The sequence below is a fragment of the Gadus macrocephalus genome, chromosome 13 (genome assembly GCF_031168955.1).
Source record: "Gadus macrocephalus chromosome 13, ASM3116895v1".
Lineage (NCBI taxonomy): Eukaryota > Metazoa > Chordata > Actinopteri > Gadiformes > Gadidae > Gadus > Gadus macrocephalus.
The window spans coordinates 12,671,167-12,696,166 of NC_082394.1; the positions used below are offsets into that span (position 1 = coordinate 12,671,167).

Sequence of the window (25,000 nt, forward strand, 5' to 3'; positions counted from 1 at the left end):
GAGAGAGAGAGAAGGTGGGGTGTATGCACCCACCCCCCTTCCTACCATCTCCCCACCCCTATCTCTTTACAGGACTGCCAACCCGTCTAGAGTTATTCCAGGAATGCGTTGAACATGGCTGCCGCGATGAAGGCACAGAAAACGGGACTGTTGGAACTTCGAGTTACCGTGGACCGCTGGATCCGGGTGTTGGCCACGCTGAGCGACGATACTTTAACCATAAGCCCCGGGGAGGTGAACGAAGACTCGGTGAAACCCAACCAGACTCCCGTCGGTGCCGTGAACGGTGACCCCCCGAACCTCAGCTTGTCCCCAGTACCAGATACAATCACTAACGTGAAACGCACCGTGCGGGTCACCAAACAAGATGTTGGAGGACTTGGGATCAGTATCAAAGGTAAGCAACTCGAAAAAAAAAAATACGAGCGAATTGAAAACACCGTTGTTAAATCAAGTTCGACGGCGTTTGCCGAGTTTGAATGAAGTTTGAGTTATCCGACGACGGCGAGACGGCGTCTCGGAGAGCAGTCAACTTTAAATAGTTGCTCACCAAAGTGCGACATAGCGCGCTCGTCTGTCTAATTTCCTGCAGTCAAAGCTGTTATTTGCGACCATATGCGGCAGCGTTGTTTATACTGGCACAAAAAGATTTGACAGCTGAGATTCTTTCTCAGTTATCTCACCGTGGAGCATTTTCAGTCCCAGGAAATGGCTGTAGGGTAAACTACCAACTAACCTCCAGAGAACCCAACGCCATGCTTCTTTATATTCTGTTGATTTATATTCTGCTCGTCAAACTATTATCTATTGCAATTATATATAAATGAATATATTATACTTTTATAAAAATATAGGCCCCTAAATATATCTGTGTGTTTGTGTCCCCAATCCATGTTCATATTACAAAAATGGATATGCTTTAAAATAACGTTAGATATAGCACAAATACAGCTGCAGCAGTAAAACAAAAACTGTTCAGAAAGTAGGCCACATAGTTCTATTGTAATATGTGAGAAACCCCTCCACTGTCATTGCTATTGTTTAGGAAGACACTTGGGACAGGATATGTGTAGTGGCCTATCTTCCATACCTGTGCTCTCTGCAGTGTAGTGGGTTTAGGGGCTGATGAAAGGGCTTTCTTTCACCTGTAACAACAGGTAGCTATCTCAGAGATGATCTCACACGGAAGCCTGCAAGGGAAGAATAACAAACTCCTTCTTCACACATGGCGTGCACAAAGCCGCCTGCCCCGCAGCTATGTGTAAAGGCATTAAATATGCGTGTGTTTTTCTTTGCCCTTCGGTTATAGTATTCTGAATTAATTATTTGAGGCAAGCTGTAGATGTGTATTCTCTAAATCTGTCTGAGCACATATGACGAGTTTCTTCAAATTGCTTTATATTGCATATGGGTGTAACCTTACTGTGTAATAACAAGGTAGACACATAGGCCTATAGTTTGTATAGTTCCTGTTTGTTGTGGTTGTGATGGATATAATCAACACAGAGGACGGCTGTTGGGGTGAGCATTTGCACCATCTTTCCAGCTGCTTTATGTTTATGTTCTGCATATACAAAAGTGTGTGGTGTGTGTGTGTGTGTGTGTGTGTGTGTGCGGGCGTGTGCGTTTGCATGTGCGTGTGCGTGCGGGTGTGTCTGTCTGTGTTTGCAATGCGTGAGTGTATGTGTGTTTGTGTGTCTGTGTGTGCGTGCGTGAGTGTATGTTTGTGTGTGTGTGTGTGTGTCTCCCGTCACCCCCCCTCTGTGGGTGCATTGTTTGTGTGCCATGTGAGATTGGGAGGACACCTCACATTCAGGCATCCTTAAGTGTCTGTCTAAAAAGCTTGCCCACCTTGAAAGGTCTGTAGTCTATCTGTGTATTGACTAGTTGTCACCTCTTTCTTGGCCCACTGCCAGGGGAAGGCGGGCCGGGTTGACGGGCAACTCTGCCTCGTGCCGCAGATATGATGCAAAGTTGCCTCATTGTGGAGACGGTTGGCGGCGGACATGCTAATTTTAGCCGCCGTACCTCCTGAACAACACAGGAAGACGCTTAATGACACAATCGCGCCGTCCAGCTCTGTGCAAATTAGAGGCTTTTGTAAAAAAAAGAATAGAGAATAGAAGATCATTATTTCTTTGAAGTGAAAGCGTCACCACCGCCGGTTGTTCAAAGGCACTGAGCAAGAGCCGGAGTGGGAGCAACAGGAGGGGTTGAAGGAGTGAGGCAGACGCACAGAGGAAGAAGAAGCTGATTCATACAAAGGGACTTGAATAGCAAGCCAGAAAGTTGAAAATCAAGAAAGAAAGGAAGGGAAGACGGAACGGAGGAAGGACGGAAAGAGAGAAACAAAGAGAGAAAGGGAAAGAAAGAAAGGGGGAAGGAATGAGTGAGTGAGGGAGAACATCCCCCAGAGTGTGAAGCGGTGTCGGGGGGGCGGGGGGTGGGGGGGCGGGGGGTGGGGGGTGGGGGGGGGGGGGGGGGGGTGGGGGGCTCTTGGTGGGCTAGCTGACCCACCACAATGTGAACAGCTGAGAGTAGCAGTCCACAGCAGGCAGTTGTCATTGGCCAAGGATGAAAGCTATGTGGCTGCCAGTCCTGCTCTCCACTGGGTTTAATTTTAGGGAGCCCACCCCTGCTTGGGAAAACACATGCACGCCACGTCGCCACACACACACACACCACACACACACACACACACACACACACTGGAACAAACACACACACAGACTGGAACACACCAGACACACACTGGAACACACTAGACACACATTCGAACACACACAGACAACACACACACAGACACACACAGACAGGAACACACACACTGGAACCCACAGGCGCACGCACACACACACATAAGACATGGAGGCATCTGACCTTCACTCTAGCGTCTAAATTTAAGGAGTAGACTTGGAAGCTGGGTGTGAAGGCTCCTGCAAACATGTCATGCTTGACCTGGGAGCACATTTCAGACTATTCATTATCTAACTATTACACAGGTGTCCATTAGAAATGAACATTCTCTGTGCACATTTAAACATGATGTCTGCAAAGTTGACTGACTTGCTAGCATGCATTGGGTTACACATTATTTATTCTCTATAGAGTATGATTGGGGGTCACCGATGGCAACCATGGCAGTTATGCAGCCTTATTTAAAGCTGTCAGTTGATGCAATTAAAAGTCTGATTGATACAGTGTGGTATATGTTCAGACAATTAACTATAGGCTTAACTTTATATCTATCTATATCTATCTGTATATATATGTCCAGCCAGACAATATATAAGATAAGGTCTTATAATACTTGTGATAATTCGGAGTACTTTGTCAAAGTATTCCATAGCCACCAGCGTCTGGGCTCTCTAGCTAGTGCAAGTTGCTAAACATGCAAATTCCTCCACATAAAGACGTGTCACAACAAACACTCCATTTTCACGCGTAATTGCCTAATTAATTGCATCACACACCAAGTGCGCCCATCACTCACCCGTCACCTGTCAGGTCGGGCCGTCTGACCCCCCCACACCCCCCCCTCCCCCACCCTCCTCTCTTGCTACCTCTGAGTGGCATTCTGCCAGCCCTACTGTACAGCTCTCTGTTGGACATCTAAAGTTGGCGCGAGGGAGGGAGTCAGGGATTGATGGAGGCAGGACGGGGATTGGAAGGAAGAGAGGAAGGAAGAGGATGGAAGGAAGGAGGGATGTGGGAGCAGAGCGGAGATCTGGAAGAGTTTACAGGATTGGATGGAGCGGGGGGGAGAGAGAGCGAGAGAGAGAGAGAGAGAGAGAGTTGGATCGAAGTGGGTAAAAATGCACACAGATGTTAGGGGCTGTTTACACCATTCTTGATTTTATTTTGTATTTAAGGAGGGAACTTAATACTTTCAGGTGAGAATTGGGTTTAAAAAAGGTTATTGTGTTCTTGTAAGTAATGCACTCATGTCGCTTAACGATCAGTTATTGACCTGCACAATGAACTTGTATATAGCCTTGCATCCTTAAAGCCTTGCATCCTTAAAGCAAAGGCCATTGTCCTATTCAATTCAATTGCATTGCGGATTCAAATTACTGGTAAAGCGTACCGCCATCCCTTTCGTGTTTAAGCGGTGTTGTGTCATGCTGACACCTGTGTCAGGCCTGCCTCAATTTGTCACCACTTTCACCATTAACCAGGGTGCTTTTGTTCCCAACGTATGCATGCATGTATTCATTCCCCTTAATATAGCTTCTTGGTGGGCCCCATAGGACGACGTGACGTCCCTTTTCCAGTAAAAAGGGAGGTGTGATTGGTGTGTTGACAGAACGGGATGTGCTGGGAGAGCACTTTAGTAGAAGTCGTTCAGAAAACAGGAGACTTTCACCTGTCAGTATTCTCTTTCTCCCCCTGTTTCAGTGTTTTATTGTTAATCCTCAGTGGCCATTTAGCGAGGTGTTTAAGTGCCATGGTTGAAATCCCAAAGATCTAGTGTGAGCTAGCACTACAATATCGTACTGTAAAGCAGTGTGCGTAGCTTTTAGAAACTATCAGTATATCAGTACAGCTTTGTCCTTATCCATGTGTCAATTGAATATAACAATATGTGAGTATAAATTGAATCCATTTGATGAAATAATAAAATATTTTTGCACGAAAAAATCAACACGCATTAGAGAGGAGCATTAAAATAGTAAAATGCCTTCAGACTCAGGCTGTGAAATGATGTTTGTATAGCCTATGTTTGTTAAGCGTTTCTCAGTCTTATATTACTAATGATTCCATTGTTATTTAAAGAAGCACATAAAAGAGCTTCTTAAACATAAAGAACGCAGCACTCCCTGGCTCGTCTGGCCTAGGACCCAGCCGACCAGACGCCATGCATAGCAATTGACAACGCGTTGCACCGCCTTGTGCCCCCTAGTTGTGCCCCCTAGTTGTGCCCCCTAGTTGTGCCCCTAGTTGCGCCCCTAGTTGCGCCCCTAGTTGCGCCCCTAGTTGCTGTTTATGGGAGTTGCAACGTTGTTGATGGAAGTGCTTAAAACCAGGAACGTTTCTGGTCCGTCTGTATGGTCTGTCAAGTTTCAGTAAAGGTCGAACGTCGAATCACATGGCCCAACACTCGCCACATTCATTTACATAACGTTAACTAAAACGTGAAACTTTTGTTCCGCCTCTTTAATGGGCCGCAAGCCGTCGCAGGCACTCGAGACTTCCCACAATCCTTTACCCCATGCGATAATGCATGGGGCAAATCCATTTCCTTAATTTTTCACGAATACATCTTGCAGTACTGGACGTCGGAGCTTGTCGATACTACAGTCTTTAATAATTAAGCCTGAGGCCTGATTAATACCGGGTTACGGTACCCATCACTATCTGCCCCTGTAGGAGCTGATTCCGATTTTAGACCACTCCCGGCTCATTTATGAACAACCTCTTCCCAGATCCCTATGGGGAATCCATCTGACCGGTCAATCAACCGTGCGTGATATGCACCACTAGGAGGGAGCACAGAATGAGGGGTGTTCTTGGGGTGGTTTATCTCAAAACCCTACCTCTCTTTTTTGCTCTCTCTCTTAAGTACTCTTGAATCGTACCGTCAGCAGCTTTTAAGGCGGCTCCTCTATCTGGATGGAAATGTGGAGGAGGGGTGTCATGTTTTTATAGGACCAATATTTCACAGGGAAATCGATAGTTGGGAAATCCACCCACATCCAACTTTAACAGCAAAAAGCATGCCCGTGTCAGTATAGTATTACTGCACTTTTAATCAAAGTTATTGAGTTATAATGTATTCTGCTGGGTGACACCTGCTTGTTTACCTCATTCTCATTCCTCGTTTGTTTTCATTCTTCATGTGGGAAAAGAGCAAATAGCCGGTCTGAAAGGAATGTGATCGGTCTATATTCCCTGATGGATGAAGCTCTGAATCCTGTTTGTCCTTAGGGTGAAATGGCTTGCATGTACATTTCTTTTTTTTTTTCTTTTTCAAATATCAAACAGGGAATTCTGTAAAATCGGTTAAGAACAGACCCATATTACTGGTACTCATACAACCATACTGGGTGTATGAGGTATGATGACATGGAGCTCTGATCCACCATGACGACCTTACAGACTAGAGGAGGACCCAATGTGCCCATGGGCCTCCTTGATCAAGTCAGTAGCAAGGATGTAACCAAACACACGTATCCGTGTGGTCAGTTTCCATGATGCATTGCTTTCCTTACCCTGACATTAACTACACCAAACCCTTTAGCTAAACGTACCCTTATACCTAGCTTTGTACCCATAAAGGCCACTATTTCAAACTCTAAACTCAGCATCCTAAATCTTATAGTGTACTTAATTATTCCAAATGCATCAAGGGAAATGACCAGCAGAAATGTTCTCATACTCATACCCTCTCATACCCTTCACAAGCAGCGGGGGAGGAGTGGGAGCCACCTCTGGCTCGGCGCATCTTAACCTGATGGGGGCTAGATGATTAAAATGCAGTGGAAATAGTATTTCAGTCCAAGATTTTCATTTTCTACCCTTTTATTTCGCTCTGGTCTCTGAAGGAGAATACATGAATTAAAGCAAAAAGGTATAAAAAAGGAGGTGGCAACCTCTGGAAAATGTATTCAAAATGAATGTGATTGAAACCCCTTTTGGACGATTCCTCAGTGGCCTGAGGGCTGAGTCCAACTGGCAGTAGACATTATTGACAATATATATCTGCTGAATAGCGGTGGAAGCAGAAACTGCAAGAATATCTGTGGGGGTAAGACAGGAGCAGCAGTCTGCCTCCATCCTAATCTGCACTTTGAGCAGGTTAGACATGATACAGGTAGATCTAACAAATGTGGAGGATTACGTTATTACTCTCAAGTCCACTTCTACTTTAAATGACACAGTTCCTCATAACGGCCAAATGGGGAGAAAGAGATCAGTTAACTTAAATTTAAACTTAACCATAAACCTAAACAAAATGTTACATCAAAGTTTATTAAGTATTGTGAAGAAGGCGGTTGTAATCACATCCATATTAAATTCGGCATCTGAGCAGAGTGTGCTCAGAGGCTGGTTGTTAGTCGGCCCATTTCAATTGTCTCTCCATAACTACCATCACAGCATCGAATCAATGTCTTTTCACCTCTGCTGGGTCCCACCGACCCGCCCGGCCAACAGTAGAAGGCTGTGCTTGAACACAAAGAGTCCCCGGTGTGGAGCTGCATTGTTGGTAGCAATACGAAACTTTGGTTGCTGGCCAAACTGTTTACGGGTGATCGGTGTTATTGGTTTTCTTGCTCAGTCCTCAGTGAAATATTTTAAATATTTTAAAACGATTTCTGCTTCAGGACATCCTTTGTCAGCATACATTTTAAGGACAATATACCAATCTTATCCTTAAAATACATTTGTTTACTCAATGCGTTTGCTTGGAAATGTGCTTGAAGACCAACCAACCAACATTCATTGCTTATTCACCGTGAAACGCATATTGTCACCTTGCAGGGGGCAAAGAGAACAAGATGCCAATCCTCATCTCCAAGATCTTCAAGGGTCTGGCGGCCGACCAGACGGAGGCCCTGTATGTCGGCGACGCCATCCTGTCTGTCAACGGCTACGACCTGAGGGAGGCCACGCACGACGAGGCCGTGCAGGCCCTGAAGAAGACTGGCAAGGAGGTCATCCTCGAAGGTAAGACCCCCCCCCCCAATGGTCACGAGTGGTACTGCACAGGGATGTCTGTGCACCAGCCGGATCCCATGGCTACAAGGGGTACTGTGGTACAGTGATGTGATTTTTTCTATAAACTGTGGACCAACCGGATACGAGGGCGAATAACTAATTGTCAGAGATGTCCTTTACACGTCTATTATACAAACATAATTGTAGAGTTATTATTGACTTCTACTTCGTACCGTGACTCGGATTTGTATTGTTTGTGCTGGCGTGCCATTGGAAGAAGGTCCCAGGGTGATGTTCACACTTGAAGTGATAATTAAGCACTTGAAAGCACTTGGGAAATGTAAAATCCAAAGTGGGACGAATAATCCCGTCTCGACCAACAAGAGACACACAGCTCCAGAGCTACTTGCATAGAGGTGACTAGACAGAAAGACAGAGAGAAGCATATTCAGGATAAATACTACTACTGCTGTGTACTGTTAAATTCACTCAGAAAACTGAAGCACATATTTAGATAAGGGTCTCTACCTTATCCTTTTGGGTCCAATATGATGAGCTGTAGCGTTTTGGTCAGATCTTTGATCTCTAAACTACCTTGAATCATGCAAATGAGTTCATTTCAAACAGCAAGCATAAACCATACTTTTTTTTTCACACACACACACACACACACACACACACACACACACACACACACACACACACACACACACACACACACACACACACACACACACACACACACACATGCATTGAACATGCTAATGATTCCTTTCCGGGCATCCAACACGTCTGACGTGAATATCTCTCCGTTCTGTGTCGGAACAGAGAGGCGTGGGAGAGAGACCTCACAGAGAGGGAGGTCTGAACACTGTCTCACGCCCCAAGTTCCCTCTCAAACGGTTACATTCACCCACTGCGATCTAATATCTCACCCTTCAGATCTCTCTTATTCACCGCCCTTTTACTCGTTCTCTTTTCTTCTCCCTGGTATTACCTTTAGAGTAATGTAACATTTATTAGTGTGTCTTTGTGTGTTTGTGCATGTGTGTGTGTGTATGAATGATGAAGTCAGGTGTGTGGCTTTTAGTAACTGTAACTTGGCAGCCTACACAGATTAAAGATGAAGATTGCTTGCCAACGGATTGCATCATAGCCATTTGCACAACTTCACAAAGAATGGAAGATTACTTCTTCTTTTTGTTGGAATTATTAAAGTAGGCTGCACAAAAGCACAAATTATTCAGTTTTTACACAATTCGCTCAATCTTTCTATTTATGATCTGTATATTCAGTCTCTAACGGACAGACCAAAGTTCCATCCTATGTTCACACACACACACACACACACACACACACACACACACACACACACATGCACAACAACACACACCCAAATGCACTCAAACACACAATGACACACACAAACACAAGAACACACAAAATGTGGATCTGGGTTATGTCTATCTAAGGTCACTCCTAACCGATGGGACCCTTGGGTCTGCATGTTCACATATTCTATAAGCTTTTTTGATGAACCAGCTATATGCTGGTTCATCAATTAAAACCCTTTGCGGAAAACGCAGAATGCTTTTCTTACCACATGGTTGTTATGAAACCATGGTTACAAGGGTGGGGTGGTTTGGGGGGGTGCTTGGGTAATGCCGGCCTGGTGCTGCAGATGCAATGTGTGCTGTACAGTCAGAGGAAATCACTGCACCATCCCCACACTCCAGACACACAATGTTTGATATCAAGACAGCTCCACTGGCGGTGTGCAATGATCCACCATCTCTGAAACCGTTTCACGGCTTCATTCTCGCACCCTCAACTCACCAAAACTCCAACATCAACCCACTCCCTCCACCTTGACCTCAGGGAGTGCAGTCTTCCTTAAGAGACGTGCATGCCCGTGCACTCACACCCATGCGTGTGTGCGCGGGAGTGTCTGCTCTTGTTTTGATTGAGTCAGTCTGGGTGAGGCGCCACAGAGTTACATAGATGCATCTTTGTACTTTCTTCATCATTAAGGATTGGCAACTCAAACAACATAGGCTGCAAGTACCGGCACGTGTAACTTTGAGTGCTGAGGATTATGTTTCCATGTTCATTTGTACAAATGAATGATCTCGTAATTGATCAGACGCATTCCTGACATGCGAACATACACACATAGATACCACCAAGATGTTACCTCCAGAGTCCTTCAGTGTATGGTTTTTAATGATATTTTGGCCAATTAAAAAATGTCCACGTGTGAAGAATGAAGACGTCAGGATGCAATGATCAACCAAAGATCTATTTATAAACAGCGTGCTGACACAAGATGTGCGGTCGCTACAGCAGTTGTCACAGCACCGGAACCATCTTGTTGTCTCACACAGAGCTCAGCAAAGTCTAAATAATGATCCAAAGTGCTTCCGCTGGATAAAACTTACTGTTCACATCAAACCTCATCGAGAGGAACCAAAAACCAGTGTATATGCACCACATCCTTCCCACGCATGCCCTGGACATCAGCATTGATCTTGGAACGGAACCGAACCAATCAGCAGTGAGCGTTGGGGTTCATGTGACATGGCTGTGACCTCAGGTACGTCTCCCAGCTCTCTCTGCATTTCCCCTCCATGGGCGGGGTGGGGGGGGATCACTCAGCCGGCCACACGATGAATACACTTCGTCCTCGTCCCGTCTGTATTCCTCTGCACACCCTACTCTATCAACATGGAGATGGAATAATCAATGTGTGCGAGATGAAGAGACACTGTAAACACCTAATGGGGTCAGATAAATATAACAGGGAAGATGAAACCGTAAAGCCACAGCCACCCTCATTTCCGGCCACTGACATTTACAATGTGTGTGTGCGTCTGTTTATGTGTGTGTGTGTGATTGTGCTTTTGAAAAAATGTGTGCTTCTGCCCAAGTGCATACTTGTGTGTGTCTCTCTCTCTCTCTCTCTCTCTCTCTCTCTCTCTCTCTCTCTCTCTTTCTATTTATGGGTGAATATGTTTGTGTTTGTGTGTGTGGACAAAAGTTTGTATGTATCTGTGTGTGTGTTTGTAAATGTATCTGTGTATGTAGTCATGTGCGCACATGAGTGTGTCTATGTTTGTTTGTGTGTGTGGACGAGTCAATGTGTGTTTGTGTGCACGTAAGGTGAGTGTAGTCAAGAGAAAGACAGTGGGGACTTGTTGGTTATTATTTTCCAAAGAAATGCCACACCCAGTGAGGTCATGAGAGAGTTGTAATTGTGATATACAGTGTGTCTCAGTCTGTGCACAGTAACCAATACCCTCAGAGTCTGTAAATACTATTATTTGGATACCACCATAGTAGTGATGCAAGGTTAAGGTATTTTCTCACCCTAATCCGTAGTCCGAGAAGGGAAATTTATGAAAATTACACCGGTATTTGCTTCTCAACCCGCTATTATAAAATGTTGTCCCCCAATCTCCTGCTGGCAGTAGTATGGTGATCCACCAATTTCTAAACTACAAAACTCATAAACTGCATTTCTCTCTCTCTCTCTCTCTCTCTCTCTCTCTCTCTGTCTCTCTGTCTCTCTGTCTCTCTGTCTCTCTGTCTCTCTCTCTCTCTGTCTCTCTGTCTCTCTCTCTGTCTCACACACACATAAATGTCTCACACACACATTAACGTCTCTCTCTCACACACACATAAATGTCTCCAGGGACGGGAACATGTCTTGTGTGACCTTTGAACTAGCCAAGTGTGCTTTCTTGGGACCCATTTGGAATTCTACCCCGGAGTGAAACACCATTCATCACTGCCACCAGTTAGCCAGCCAGTCAAGCAGACCGGACCCGTTCCATTACTGCAGAGGGTAACACTGCAACCAGGGGACCAGTTGGCTGGCTGAATGGTTGAACCGTTCCCTGGACAACCACCAGTCTGATGGTCATGCATACACACACACACAGGGATACACACACACACACACACACACACACACACACACACACACACACACACACACACACACACACACACACACACACACTCATGCGCATAAATATTCATCACACACAAACACAAACTTGCACAGCAGGCCTGCGCAAACACACACATGGTGCTCAGGATGGGATGTAAGCATACAGGGATGACATTAGAAAGACGTGCACGTGATTGGTCATAAGTGCATGCATGGGTGCATGTGGCAGTAGCTGGGCGAATTGTACTTTTTAAAATGTCAACTAGTCAATTCAATACTGCTGCCACGGGTGTATATATTGGGCTGTTAGAGCATGGGAAGGGAGTGTGAGAGAGAGAAAAAAAGGTTTTTTTTGCAAGTATTTGCCTGTCTTTCTCTGTGAGTGAGTGCATGTGTCTGTTACTTTCGCTGTTGGATTAATAATGCTGGTACACTGTGTGCTGTTTGGCACGGAGGCCAAAGAAGGAAGGGGTTTCTGTGCCTCTGTGATGGACGTTAACCAGGACTTCTCCACCCTTGAAAGATGGTGTTAAGTTATTATGCATGATCCCCTCTCCTTGACTTCTCTTCAGATTCCACAGAACATAAAACCTAAGACAAACTGTTGTTACTTAGCATTTTAGTCTCATCATCGGTGTTATGCGATGACTAGCTCACATGCTATTGTGTTAGCGAAAACGTTAGCTTCCAAACCGTTCAGTTTGTGTCAGTGTGTATGAAACAAAGCATTCAGAGCCCTATAAGGGCATATATAAGGGTATTTATTTGTTAGTTTGATTAGGAGGGCAGGGAACCCATGGTGGCTGGGTCCATCTCTGTATAACGAGGCTTATTATCAGGCTGAATGTCAGCCTGAATCCAATGATAATTTCACTACTTTATGTAGGGGTCATAATAGGAATATGTACATATACGTTTGTGTGTGTGTGTGTGTGTGTGTGTGTGTGTGTGTGTGTGTGTGTGTGTGTGTGTGTGTGTGTGTGTGTGTGTGTGTGTGTGTGTGTGTGTGTGTGTGTGTGTGTGTGTGTGTGTGTGTGTGTGTGTGTGCTTGCATCAGTGTGTGACTGAAAGAGATACTTTGAAAGAGCAAGACAGGGAGGGCTGGTTGCTGGGAGCATTAAAGTGTTCCAGTGCCCTCAGCCAAGAACCCAAAGCATCTAATGAGCCAGGCTATCACTATTCTCCTTCTCTCTCTCCCTCTGTCTCTCTGTGTGTCTCTCTCTCTCGGACTCTCGCTCTCTCTGTGCCCTGGCTCTGTCCTTTTCATTAGGGTCGCTTTGGCCCCTGCCCCATGAACAGACACATGAGATTAGGCAGGGCTTAACCGCGGAGCCGTGTGGGTTGTAGACATTCCCTTGTCTAGAAATAAAGGGTTCTTTGAGCGAGTGGTGATTGTACATTGTGTGCTTTGCGTTGCGACATTATGGCATGCTAGCCAGAGTCCCTCTGAGTTTTTCCGTTACCAATAATTGGACTGTTATGCAAGGAGCCAACAGGGGATTTATTGACATGTGCAAAGTCTAAAAGTGTGTGCGAGACCACTTAAAACATAAAAAAAAAATACATATGTTTTATATATCTACTTACATACTATAGATAACTTAAGGAACTTCCATTGAGTCAAATGAGGGTAACTTTCCTGGTAGCTTTGACTCCCATGACTCCCTGGAATATCAAGCTCTGTGTCCAAATACGAATACTTTTCAAGTGCCAGCAGCATTGCGTGTGTCGGGAATGTTTAGGGTGATATGAGGTTTGATCTGCACTAAATCTGAGCAGTGAAATGATTTGTCAGCACCCCAAATGAGGTAACCCCCACAGCTAGCACCAACTCTCCTTGTCTGTCTTTGCCTCTCTCCTGCTTTCTCTCTTCTCTCTCTCTCTCTTTTTAATTTTTTTCTGGGTCAGATAGATTTAGACTGAGGTATTCGCCATAGGGTATTAGCTCGATGCAGAACTTTAAAGCATGTGGAAAAGTTGCAGCATTAAAACATATCATGTCTGTTTGACCATTTGCATCATCTTAGGGCTCTCAAGTTGCTTTTGATTGAATGCACTTTAAGATACAACTACAGCAAGGCTACCCTGTTAAACATCCATGACATCCGATCCAATGTCTTCACACCTGTTTGAAAACATTCTTCGGTTTGAATCGATGGCATAATGGAGACTAACATCTTACTCCATTTAAAAGTATTGATCACTGTCGATGAGTGGATGAGGGACTCAAATTGCTTTTCATTCTGGACTATTCATTAAAGTCTTCAAAGTCAGGGAACCAGTAATTCAATATCCTTCTTGATGGATAGCTCGAGAGGTTGTGGTGAAGTTCAACAATGTCAACAACACAGTGAATTGCTCGTCATGCTATAACCGTTAAAATGTATTCAGGGGCGAAATGAGGTTCACTTTACCGGAGGCGGGCAATATTCAAATGATCAGCCAATCGGATGGCTGCCTCGTGATTCACACCATGCTATGAATCTCTCTTATAAATGAAACATTCCACCACATTTCACATCCTGATGTCATTGAGGCTACAGCTAACCAGATGGCGGTCAGACTTGTCCTTGAGGTTTAATGGTTCACTTGTGGTTTGTATAAAGAAAAAATGTCATCGTTTAAAAGTTTTCTGTTGATGCTATTTAATATTGTCGTCGCTTTTCTTATTAATGATCTGTCTTTGCCCAAAGTCACACGCGCACACATGCATGCGGACAGAAACACACACACACACAGATCCTCCTCCCCCGCTGTATTTGATTACTAAGTTATCGAGTCCCTGCCCATCTTGGAGTCCCCTTATTTTCTGGCTCTGACTCCCCCCCCCCCCCCCCTCCCTCATTTAGGGCCTGCAGCTATATGGCCCGGCGGCTATGTAGCCTAGCGGCTGCGCTGCGGTGAGGGGGTGATTAAGAGCCCAGCAGGGTGCCAGCCGGCTTGCTTTTTCTCCCGGCACCATCACACCACATCTTCTCAGTGCCATGAGCAGCGCGTTGCTGCTGTGTAACGGGCTCAAGAGGTTCCCCTAATCCATCTGCTCGTCTGCCAGCCCTGCTCGCTGGCATCCTCCGCAACCGCTCTCTGAATGAAATTTGCTCTGTGCGCGTGTGTGTGTGTGTGTGTGTGTGTGTGTGTGTGTGTGTGTGTGTGTGTGTGTGTGTGTGTGTCCCGTCACCCCCCCTCTGAGGGCCCCCATGATGAGAGTGGTTACATATGTATTAATATTGCACTGGGGAAGTGGGTCTGATATGTCAGGCTTATTCTTCTACGCTCAGCTGCAGTCTTTCATCGCTAATACATATATATTTATATCTATCACTTTACTTTCATTATTAATTTATTTTACATATTTTCCCAAACTGACTGTACTTTGTTTAATTGCTGGATAATTAAATTACATTGTTCTGTGGGGAATAGTCCTGCTGAGACAAAACCACAGTGAACGCAGCCCGGGCAGAGCAGTTGAAAGGCAAACAGTAGGAGTATAGGTCTCTTTAGCATTCCTCTTCTTCAATTGTTCTGGATATGACTTGCCTGTCACATTTAATTGCCTGTGTGTGTGTGTGTGTGTGTGTGTGTGTGTGTGTGTGTGTGTGTGTGTGTGTGTGTGTGTGTGTGTGTGTGTGTGTGTGTGTGTGTGTGTGTGTGTGTGTGTGCATGCAACAGGCGTGTGCGTGTGTGTGCGTGTCCGTGTGCATGTCTTTATTCTGGCATGGTCTACAAAACACAGAAGACACTGGCTTTGCAGCAGCGATGACAGCAACTATGCGGGACAAAAGTATGAAATGAATAAACCCTGCTTTCACCTTAAGTCAACTGTTTAGTCTAAGTGTTTTCATGTTGAAATGTGTCATCCTCGAATATAATAGGGCATGGTGGTGGAGTGGGCTACGCTCCGTTTTGGGTGGAGTAGTGAAATGAGTTACATCATGATAACTATGTCGGCCTCATGGCTTTACCCCACCGCCCGCTTTATTAAAACTCCTCCAACCCCATTCTCATGGCAGCATAATCATCACTTAGAAATGAAACCTTCTCACCTCCTGGATGGCCTCCGTGGCCCCGCCCACTCCAACAGCCCCCCTCCCTCCACCCCCCCAAGTTTCAGCCACCTCCAGACTTCTCCTTCCTTACACATTCTCATTAGTTTCAGAGGCTCCTCTTTTATATTTCTGTCTGAGGCGGAGTATAGTTGGAAGGGGTTGAGGAGGTGAGGGAAGGGTAGCAGGATGGAAATCAGTTTGTCCGAAGCAGGGAATAAGGCGAGAGTGCGGGGGATCTCGCCCGGGTCAGTTTGGAACAAATTGAAAGATCCTCCGACCTCTGGACGTTCAGATAAGGGGTATTACTGTTCTGGCTTATTGTAATGAGACGGTGCCTGCACTGGTCAGGCTCCATTATCGATACAACATGAATTGCATTTGATTCCCATGGTCCCTTATTGTAGCCCACAGTACATGCAGCCATCCAAGTGTGCATCCTTTACCTTAACACAAATGATTTATTATGCAATTGTATTAACAATTGGTGTTGTGCTTTACTGTCATTTGTTTTGACCATATATTGAGGCGTCCGTAGTATTTTGGTTACACAATAAAGTCTAGCCGATATGGAGTGAGGTGGACAGAAGTGGTAAAAAAATAGTGAAATACCACCACACATTTATCCCCAACACCTCTTGTAATCGCTGAGTTTATACCATAACCCTAGAATACTTGTCTAATTAACTTTCCAGTGATTTTTCTCTGATCTGTTTTAGAGGCATATCATTTGGGGTGCATTTCATAAGCCGATAGAGCCTGCTGTCGATAAAAAAGAAGTATAAATAATGATGTCTGACCCGAGCAGTGGGAGGGCCGCCATCGCAAAAGCCCCCCACGTCGTTTCCCTCTGCCTCTGAACCAGTAAGTAAGTACAAGTATCCCCCAGCTGTTTAATTCATCCCATTATTAGTCATTTTGTTTCGACTGCAGCACTTTGAAATCACTGAATATAGCACTCTTTTGATATACCCACTCAAAAACAGCAGATAATGCTGGTCTTTTTTCAATCATTATTCAAATCAAGACGGGGGAACATTGGCACTGGCTTTTTATTACAGTATATTATAAGGAAGAAGTTTAATATACTGCTGTGAGTGACAACCGCCCATGCTTTGCTTTCTTCCTATCCTTTGAATGACTCCCGTGTTAGTCCAAGCACATTACAATAAACTATCATAGAGTGTGAGCTCCAACTTTCTCACCCCCATGTTCTCTCTCTGCTTCTCGCTGTTTTCCCCTGCCTGGCTGTCTTTCACATTCTCCGCCACTGTGTGTGTGTGTGTGTGTGTGTGTGTGTGTGTGTGTGTGTGTGTGTGTGTGTGTGTGTGTGTGTGTGTGTGTCTGTGTCTGTGTCTGTGTCTGTGTCTGTGCGTGCGCATGTGTGCATGTGGCCGGGTGCATGTGGGTGTGAGTGTTTGGCTGCTTCCATTTTGCATGCCATTTAATATGCATTGAAAGAAACCCATTCCTAATGTTTGTAAGCTACACACACATCATTCGTGTACCACAACTATCCGTCCACCGGCCAATTTGTTGTTGTCAGCTGTAATGATAGCAGTAACATTACCACTCCCCCGCCCTGGTCCAAACACTGCACTGCATTGCTGTCTGTCAAAGTTGACTTTTTATGTATCGGGTATGAATTTAAGATTTAGCTTGATGAAACTTTCGGGGCTGCACCGCCAGTAAGCAGCAGTAAAATCACGGAGGACCGATAACATACTAGCATCTACGTAGCCATGTAGCATGTTCACAAAGCAGGGCTATTCCTTATAGAAAACCAATTAGGGCTTTGTACTTGTACTACGCTACTTCCTTTATGCTGATCTATTCTATGGAGGGCCTGACATTCCTTCCTGTCGGTCTGCCTGTCTTTCGTGGGATGTGGTTTCTATTTATTTATTTATTTTTAGTTCTATGTTGTTGTTGTTGTTGTTTGTCTAATGGGAGTTGTTGGTCTGTGAAGATATTGTGTGGTGTGGGAGCGTGGGGAGCAGATTAGCCTAGCCCCTCAACCCCTGCTCTAGTAAAACAACACTCTGGCTCTAGTGAACCATGGTTAAGGCTCCATGCTGTCAGCTTTGCTTAACCCGGGGCCCTCTCCGCACCCCGCGGCCCCCCCCATCAGGGGCCCCTGCTTCAGAGGTTGTTCAACAAAATAGCTGTTGTACCTACAACTACAGAGGTCTAGCACAATTTGCTATGTGTCAGGGGGAAGTAGTGAGCAGACTTTGTTGTTAGATGCATCCATTTTCCCAATGGTGTTAAATAATGTCTAACTCAAACAGAGTGCAGGTGACATTGTGTGTGTGTGTGTGTGTGTGTGTGTGTGTGTGTGTGTGTGTGTGTGTGTGTGTGTGTGTGTGTGTGTGTGTGTGTGTGTGTGTGTGTGTGTGTGTGTGTGCTAATGTAAGCGGTTCCAACAAGCAATTGACTTCCCGTGCAATTATTTATGTGTTTAAGGCTAGCTGTGAAAACTTTATAACATTGGCTTCTGCAAAAGTGGCAACAGCAACTTCTTTATTAGAATGCAGGGCAGATTGCTCCATCACTTTAATTTGCATACCGCTGCGTCTGGAAATGACCTCAAAATGAAATTCACAAGTTGCACAGCGGATTACAGAAAGAAATATCTTGATACATACCTGTTCATCTCCCTCTCCCTCTTATTCTCTCTCTCTCTCTCTCTCTCTCTCTCTCTCTCTCTCTCTCTCTCTCTCTCTCTCTCTCTCTCTCTCTCTCTCTCTCTCTCTCTCTCTCTCTCTCTCTCTCTCTCCCTCGCAATCGGAGGTGGGTTGTTGAAACAATGTGGCAATCTTTGTGTTGGAAGGTTATGTTCATTCCACACCCCTCTATCAGATCTTGATCAGCTGTCCTTCACTTCGTTGGATTAGGATAATTCACTCTTTTGAGACATAAGCTGCTTTCAGACATATGTGTAAGTCCTGATATGCAAAGTATTCAAATGGCTGCAATGGCACTATGTGTCTGAATCAGTGTCCTCCGATCACCACCATATCTCTCTCTCTCTCTCTCTCTCTCTCTCTCTCTCTCTCTCTCTCTCTCTCTCTCTCTCTCTCTCTCTCTCTCTCTCTCTCTCTCTCTCTCTCTCTCTCATCTGCTCTGTCTCTCACTCGCTCACTAACTCCCATTGTCTCTCTCATACACAACCTCGCCAGCTATTTCCTTTATTTCTCTCTCTTGCACTCTCTCTCTCTCTCTCTCGCTCTCTCTCGCTCCTGTCCATCCTCTCCGTTATCCCCTTGGGTTGGCATTTGTCCACATTTTTAATGAGATGGGCCATAGGGATGATGAACCTAACTAAACCCATTGGAAATGTGTAGTAAGTCTTTCCTTTATATGCACCCCTTCTCTCTCTCTCTCTCTCTCTCTCTCTCTCTCTCTCTCTCTCTCTCTCTCTCTCTCTCTCTCTCTCTCTCTCTCTCTCTCTCTCTCTCTCTCGCTCTCTCTCTCTCTCTCTCTCCCCCCATACCCTCTCAGCCAGAGATTGATGCAGACATTAATCAGTGGAACACAGAGGGGATGGAGATCTAGGGGTTTAATAATCCCAGAGCTCACAACAGAAACTTTGAATAGGATAGTGCATCGCCCACGTTGACATGCACACACGCACGCACACACGCACGCACACGCACAAAACAGACGTACGTACTGGCAGCACATGCAACACACTCCTCCTAAGACACTCACACTACTTCCAATGACAATAAAGCTGAAGAAAATCAATAATTCAAATGCAATTCACCTACACAAACACCAGAATACAACACACACACACACACACACACACACACACACACACACACACACACACACACACACACACACACACACACACACACACACACACACGCACCGCATTTAGGCATGCCATTTAATTCCAAATGTCACCAGGGGACGTAATGTCCCCCATCGCACTTGATTTCTCAAGCCGGGAGACGGTCCACCTTTCAGAGATGGGACATCACGGTCTAGTGAGCAGTGTATCTACATGTGGATACATCGCTAGGTACACTGTCTGTCGTGTGTGTCTCTGTGTGTCTTGCTGAGTGAGTGTGTGGGGGCTGCTTTAGCCTTCAGGGCGGACTTGGTTCCCAGAGCCAACAGCATGCTTTCCAGGTCACTCGCCGGCCAATGAAAGGACATTCCATGGGCTCCCACAGTTACCAAGAGGGTATTCACTTCGGTGGTGTGTGTGTGCGTATGTGTGTGTTTGCGTGTGTGCATGAGGGCGTGTGTATGCAAGATGGAGAGAGATTTCTCTGTGTGGGTGTGCATTAGTGTGTGTGTTCGCATGCGTCTTTGCCTGTTAGGCTGTTCTGCATGCAGCATAGATGAGCAACAGTGAATGACTCCTTTCTATCCGAGCGACCATTTATCTACTTTTTTCGATATTTCATCCTTTTTCAATCCTGTTTCCCCTTTGTTTCTTGTCTTTCTTCCTTCCTTTCCTTCTGCATTCCTAACTTTACTTTTGTGTGTCTGTGCCCGTCCACGCATGTGTGAGGAAGAAGCCATGTGGGCTAGGATGTGTGCAGATGTATGCAGCAGTGATTAAACTGTTTTACGACGAAACATGTTGCTTTACACTGTTGTTTATTGGTATGGTCGACCCGGTATTGGGTGCTTAACCTCCAAACACAAGAGCAACAGTTTCAATGCTGTTTAATTTACAAGGCTTTTAAAAGCTGAGCTAAGTGAATCAAATAAAACTGAATTGGCCTGAAATGTAAGGTCATGATTTGTGAGTTTCAGTGAAAAGACTTAAGTGAGAAAAGCTTAGCTGGGGATTCTGCAGCCAAGGCAAAGAAACTCTTCACATGTCCACGCACTCCGACTCATTCATTCTCTCTCTCTCTCTCTCTCTCTCTCTCTCTCTCTCTCTCTCTCTCTCTCTCTCTTGCAAACAAACAGATAAATGTGTACACACACACACACACAAACGATATGTGAAAAATAGTTCCACTGGCAGCCAGATAAGCTAAAGTAATAACGGTGGCATCTTGGTCTAATTTTAGCTCTGCATTGAATGTGCCGCCACCAGTAATCATGACAGCGTTTCTGGTTGAATTGAGCTTAGCTGTTTTCTCTCTCTCTCCCTCACTCTTTCCTTCCCTCTTTCCCTCACTCTTTCCTTCCCTCTCTCTCTCTCTCTCTTTCCTTCCCTCTCTCTCTCTCTCTCTCTCTCTCTCTCTCTCCCTCACTCTTTTTCTTTCTCTCTCTCGCTTTCTCTCTCTCTTTTTCCCTCACTCTTTCCTTCTCTCTCTTTTTCGCTCACTCTATCCTTCTCTCTCTCTTTCACTCTCGTTCCCTCGCTCTTTCTTTCTCTTTCCCTCACTCTTTCATTCTCTCTCTCTCTTTCTCCCTCTCTCTCTTGCCCTTTTCCCCTTTTTCAGATTCTCTGGTTCTTGCTCCCTCCCTTCCATATACTAGGGAGGTTGAAAGCAATGGCCTGTGATTGTTAATGCGTGGATCAGTGTAGGCCTGGCAACTGTAATCTGGAAAACACCAACAGGATCCGAACAGGCAGACGTTGTGTTCTGTATGTCCTCTTTAGAATATGAAACTCATGCTATTGAATTTATGTTTTATTATATTCCTTACTGCTCTGTTTGATTTGATTTCAATGCAAGAATAAAAGCAGTGAAACACACACACACATACGCACGCGCAAACCCAAACGCACACCCGCCCACGCCCACACACAAACGCATAAATACAGACACGCATGCATGCACGTACACATAGACACGCAGTGATGACTGTAATTGGGGAAATGTAGCCTACTTTTCTTCAGTGGAGAAGCGTTTGTCCTGTGGGATTAAGTTGCTCTCCTCTTTGAAGCGGAAAACTTCATGGTTTTGAGTTATATTAGCTGGTAAATAAGAGTCGTTTGACCCTCCCCGCGCTCTCACTCTCTCCCATGTTCAGATGTAACCATCACCAGTCCTCGGTCAACCCCACCCCGTTTGTTGATTCCACGTTTGCCATTATGAACTGCACTGCAAAAGCAATGACTCTGCGCTACTGAAGGCGCTATCATCTTGGCCCAATCCCATGGTCAGTATTCGCTGGTTCCGTTTAAATAACAGGCTAACATTGATTCGCATTCATTTGATTTAAAACAGGCATATCCATCCAAAATGAAGCCATTAAGATGGGAAGGATCAGCCCAGGCTGTACTTGATAGCGTAGCCTTGTCACACACCAACAGGATTCAAGGACACATCAGTTTATGCTGGTGACACGTGAGACAGACCCTAATAACCACCTTCCCAGGGGGGGGAAACCCTTTAGGTCAACCGGTGCGTGGGATTCTTTCAACTGGGAAATTTGGGGTATTTTCAGCAAAATTACCCATTTTCCCAACGTTAAACGTGGATTTGAGCGCTATGTAACAGTCTTAATTTGAGTTCATCTTTACCTTAAAGCTCTATAGGATTGATCATACATTCATAGTTTCAAATTGTGACGCGTACAACTTCCCACCAGTCTCCTTTTTCTGATGTGATGAATATTTGGACTGGGTGCTATATTGGAGTCACCTTGTGTTGCCAGACTGCTTTGTAACACCTCTACCATGATAGAGAAGGAAACATGAGTCGATGGGAGGAACAGGATGTCCTCTTGCTATCAATACGAGGGGGAAGAAAGAATCTCTCACAGATTCCAGGTACACAACTACACACCCAAGGACGCATGGCAGACCCCCAAATCCACCCTGTCCACCAGGACCCTGGCTGGGGTCCGGACCGAGGCGGCTACCTGTATGACCTGCTGGTGCCAGGACAGGGATAGCTTGGCTTAGCAACGAATTATAGACGTGAACATTTAGACTAGAACGTTCAATGTTGCTTCAAAGTCGTAGCTGCAACAAGGGATAGGTTAGGGGCAGGAACAATGTCAAACATGTTACATAATATAATATACACGATTTGCATAAATTATGCCTTAAAAGTTAACAGATTTTCTTCTCAACTAAAACAATCATAATGTTGATGTTTCTTTTGGTTGATTGGGCAAATAAATTACCTGTTTGGACACAGTTTTGGTGAAATCATGTTTTGGCAAAAACAGGAACATATATCTAGCTTAATTCTGGGATACTTGACATGGCTAATAAAGATGTCCGTAGGTAATCTATTACACAGACATAGAACTAAAGGTCATTGAGGCCTTAAATGCCCCGGACCCAGCGGGTGTGTGTGCATGTCTCTGTGTGTGTATGTGTGTATGTCTGTGTGTCTGTCTGTCTGTCTGTCTGTGTGTGTGTGTGTGTGTGTGTGTGTGTGTGTGTGTGTGTGTGTGTGTGCGTGTGCGTGTGTGTGTGTGTGTGTGTGCGTGTGCGTGTGTGTATGCGTGCGCGTCAGTGAACTGTGTTTCTTTCCTGTGTGAAGACCCTGGGAGTTTGTGGACCAGTTGCTGAAGCAACCGTCATGGTGGTTGTTTAGATGTTAGTGTTAAGCTGAAGTGAATTTGACCAAGGAGAGAGAGACACAGATTTGCAGCTCATACATGCATGTGCACAGAGACATGTTGATTGGTCGGTTGGTTGCTAACGGTAGAATGTGTTTAGAATTGCAGGGATTAAATTGGATGGTACTGAAGTTTAAATAAGAGATGGGGAAAATGTGAGTGAAGAGTGAAAAGGAGAATATAAAAGAAAGAGAAGATATAACTATCTCAAGAGAGAGTTTGGGGCTTTCAGCAGGGATGATGTTATTGCAGTGGAAGACAGATGAAGGATCTTCTGCTGACTCCTCGAGATACTTAACATTATTATATCTAATGTCAAGGAGGGCAAGCCTGTGTGTGGGCAGTCCGGGAGTTCAAAACAGAACATCACAAATTATATTTAACCAGGGTTTGGCGATAATTGTGCTGCATAATAATCAATACCCCCCCACCCCCAAAACCTTACCCCAAAACCCCCCCTCCACATAGACACACACACACACACACACACACACACACACACACACACACACACACAGATACCGTTACCGACCCACACGCACACACAGATTTTGCTGAGGTATAGGGTAAAGGCAGAGGTTGGAAAACAAAGCTTATCTCAGCCCGCCATGTTTTCGCCCCTGATGACGTCATCGCTGTATGAAAGTAAACCGGTTTGGGTCAGATAACAACTGGAAAGTATTGCGGACGTCATTGACATGTCCTCGCCGTGTAACTGATAAACGTTCAAAGCATGCGGTGCCCAGATACAGATGACCCTCCTAATCCCAGAGGGAATCGTGTGTACTGTGTGTCTGTCCCATGTTAATTCATGTCTGGTATAAAATAGGTTTCATTGAAAACTACGCCTTGACCACACGTTCTTGTGTGAGCGCATGGAAAATCGAAGTGGGTGGCTGAAGGACTTCTTGCAGTCTGAGCTGGAGCCAGAGCTACTGACCGACTGACTCACTGACCGACTGACTTGCTGACTGACTGCCCCACTCACCGAACGGGGCTGACCGACTGACCTGCCGGTCGCCTGCCTTATTGACCGACTAACGGGGTCAAACGACCGGGGGCCTCGGTGGGCTGACTGGGGGGGTGTGTGTTCACGCTGAGGTGACTGGAGGTAGCTGGAGCTGCTCTTCCTGCCTGAGACTTGCGGTCCCAGGGCTTTGCGCTGCTTGAGACGGAGAGAGAGCCGTTCTTCTCCGCTCCACTGGTGAAACCAGAGCTAGGCCTTTCGCCTCAAGCCTCCTGCTTTGCAGTTTCCTCAGGGCTATTTTTACCCAGCTCTTGGCTCCTCTGTCTGTGGGTGGTGTGTGTGTGTGTGTGTGTGTGTGTGTGTGTGTGTGTGTGTGTGTGTGTGTGTGTGTGTGTGTGTGTGTGTGTGTGTGTGTGTGTGTGTGTGTGTGTGTGTGTGTGTTGCAAAATGTCGGGCTTTAAATTAAAATCCACAACATACCAACAGCCACTCTTTCTTCCTGCGAGTCGTTTTGTTGAACCGCTCTTCTCCCCGACACGGAGCTACAGCGTACCGCTTGACAGGAACACGCGACTGCATTTCAATGATCAAAAGCCTGCCTGCTGAAATGTCCCCTGTGACTGTGGTCTGGTGTCTTTATCAGAGAGTGGTTTTGCTCGGCGAGACAACAGCAACATGATCCTTCTAAGGTGACAAGAATCTTGTCTTGAGAGATTTCTGAAAGCGGAATCGCAGACTTTGAACAGTTTGACTGGAGATGCTGATCATGCATGATGCTCGACAGCTCAAATCATCCCCCCCCCCCCCCCCCCCCAAGTCTTACATCTCTCCGGCTGCCGCTCTTTCTTCGTATTCCTGTCCAATCTATCATCTCTGCAT

At 45.5% G+C, this 25,000-nt stretch overlaps 1 protein-coding gene across 2 annotated transcripts in view; it reads left to right on the plus strand.

Annotated features, from left to right (window-relative positions):
- The first annotated feature begins 23 nt into the window (after positions 1-23).
- The window catches only part of snta1 (syntrophin, alpha 1), a 31,018-nt gene continuing 6,041 nt past the window's right edge, over positions 24-25,000 (plus strand). The window contains exons 1-2 of one of the 2 annotated variants that reach the window (XM_060068709.1): positions 24-397; positions 7,483-7,668. In XM_060068709.1, the coding sequence (XP_059924692.1) occupies positions 115-397; positions 7,483-7,668 (469 nt within the window). In that variant the 5' untranslated portion in view covers positions 24-114. The remainder of the gene's footprint in view (positions 398-7,482; positions 7,669-25,000) is intronic. The other variant, XM_060068708.1, reaches the window with a different exon arrangement.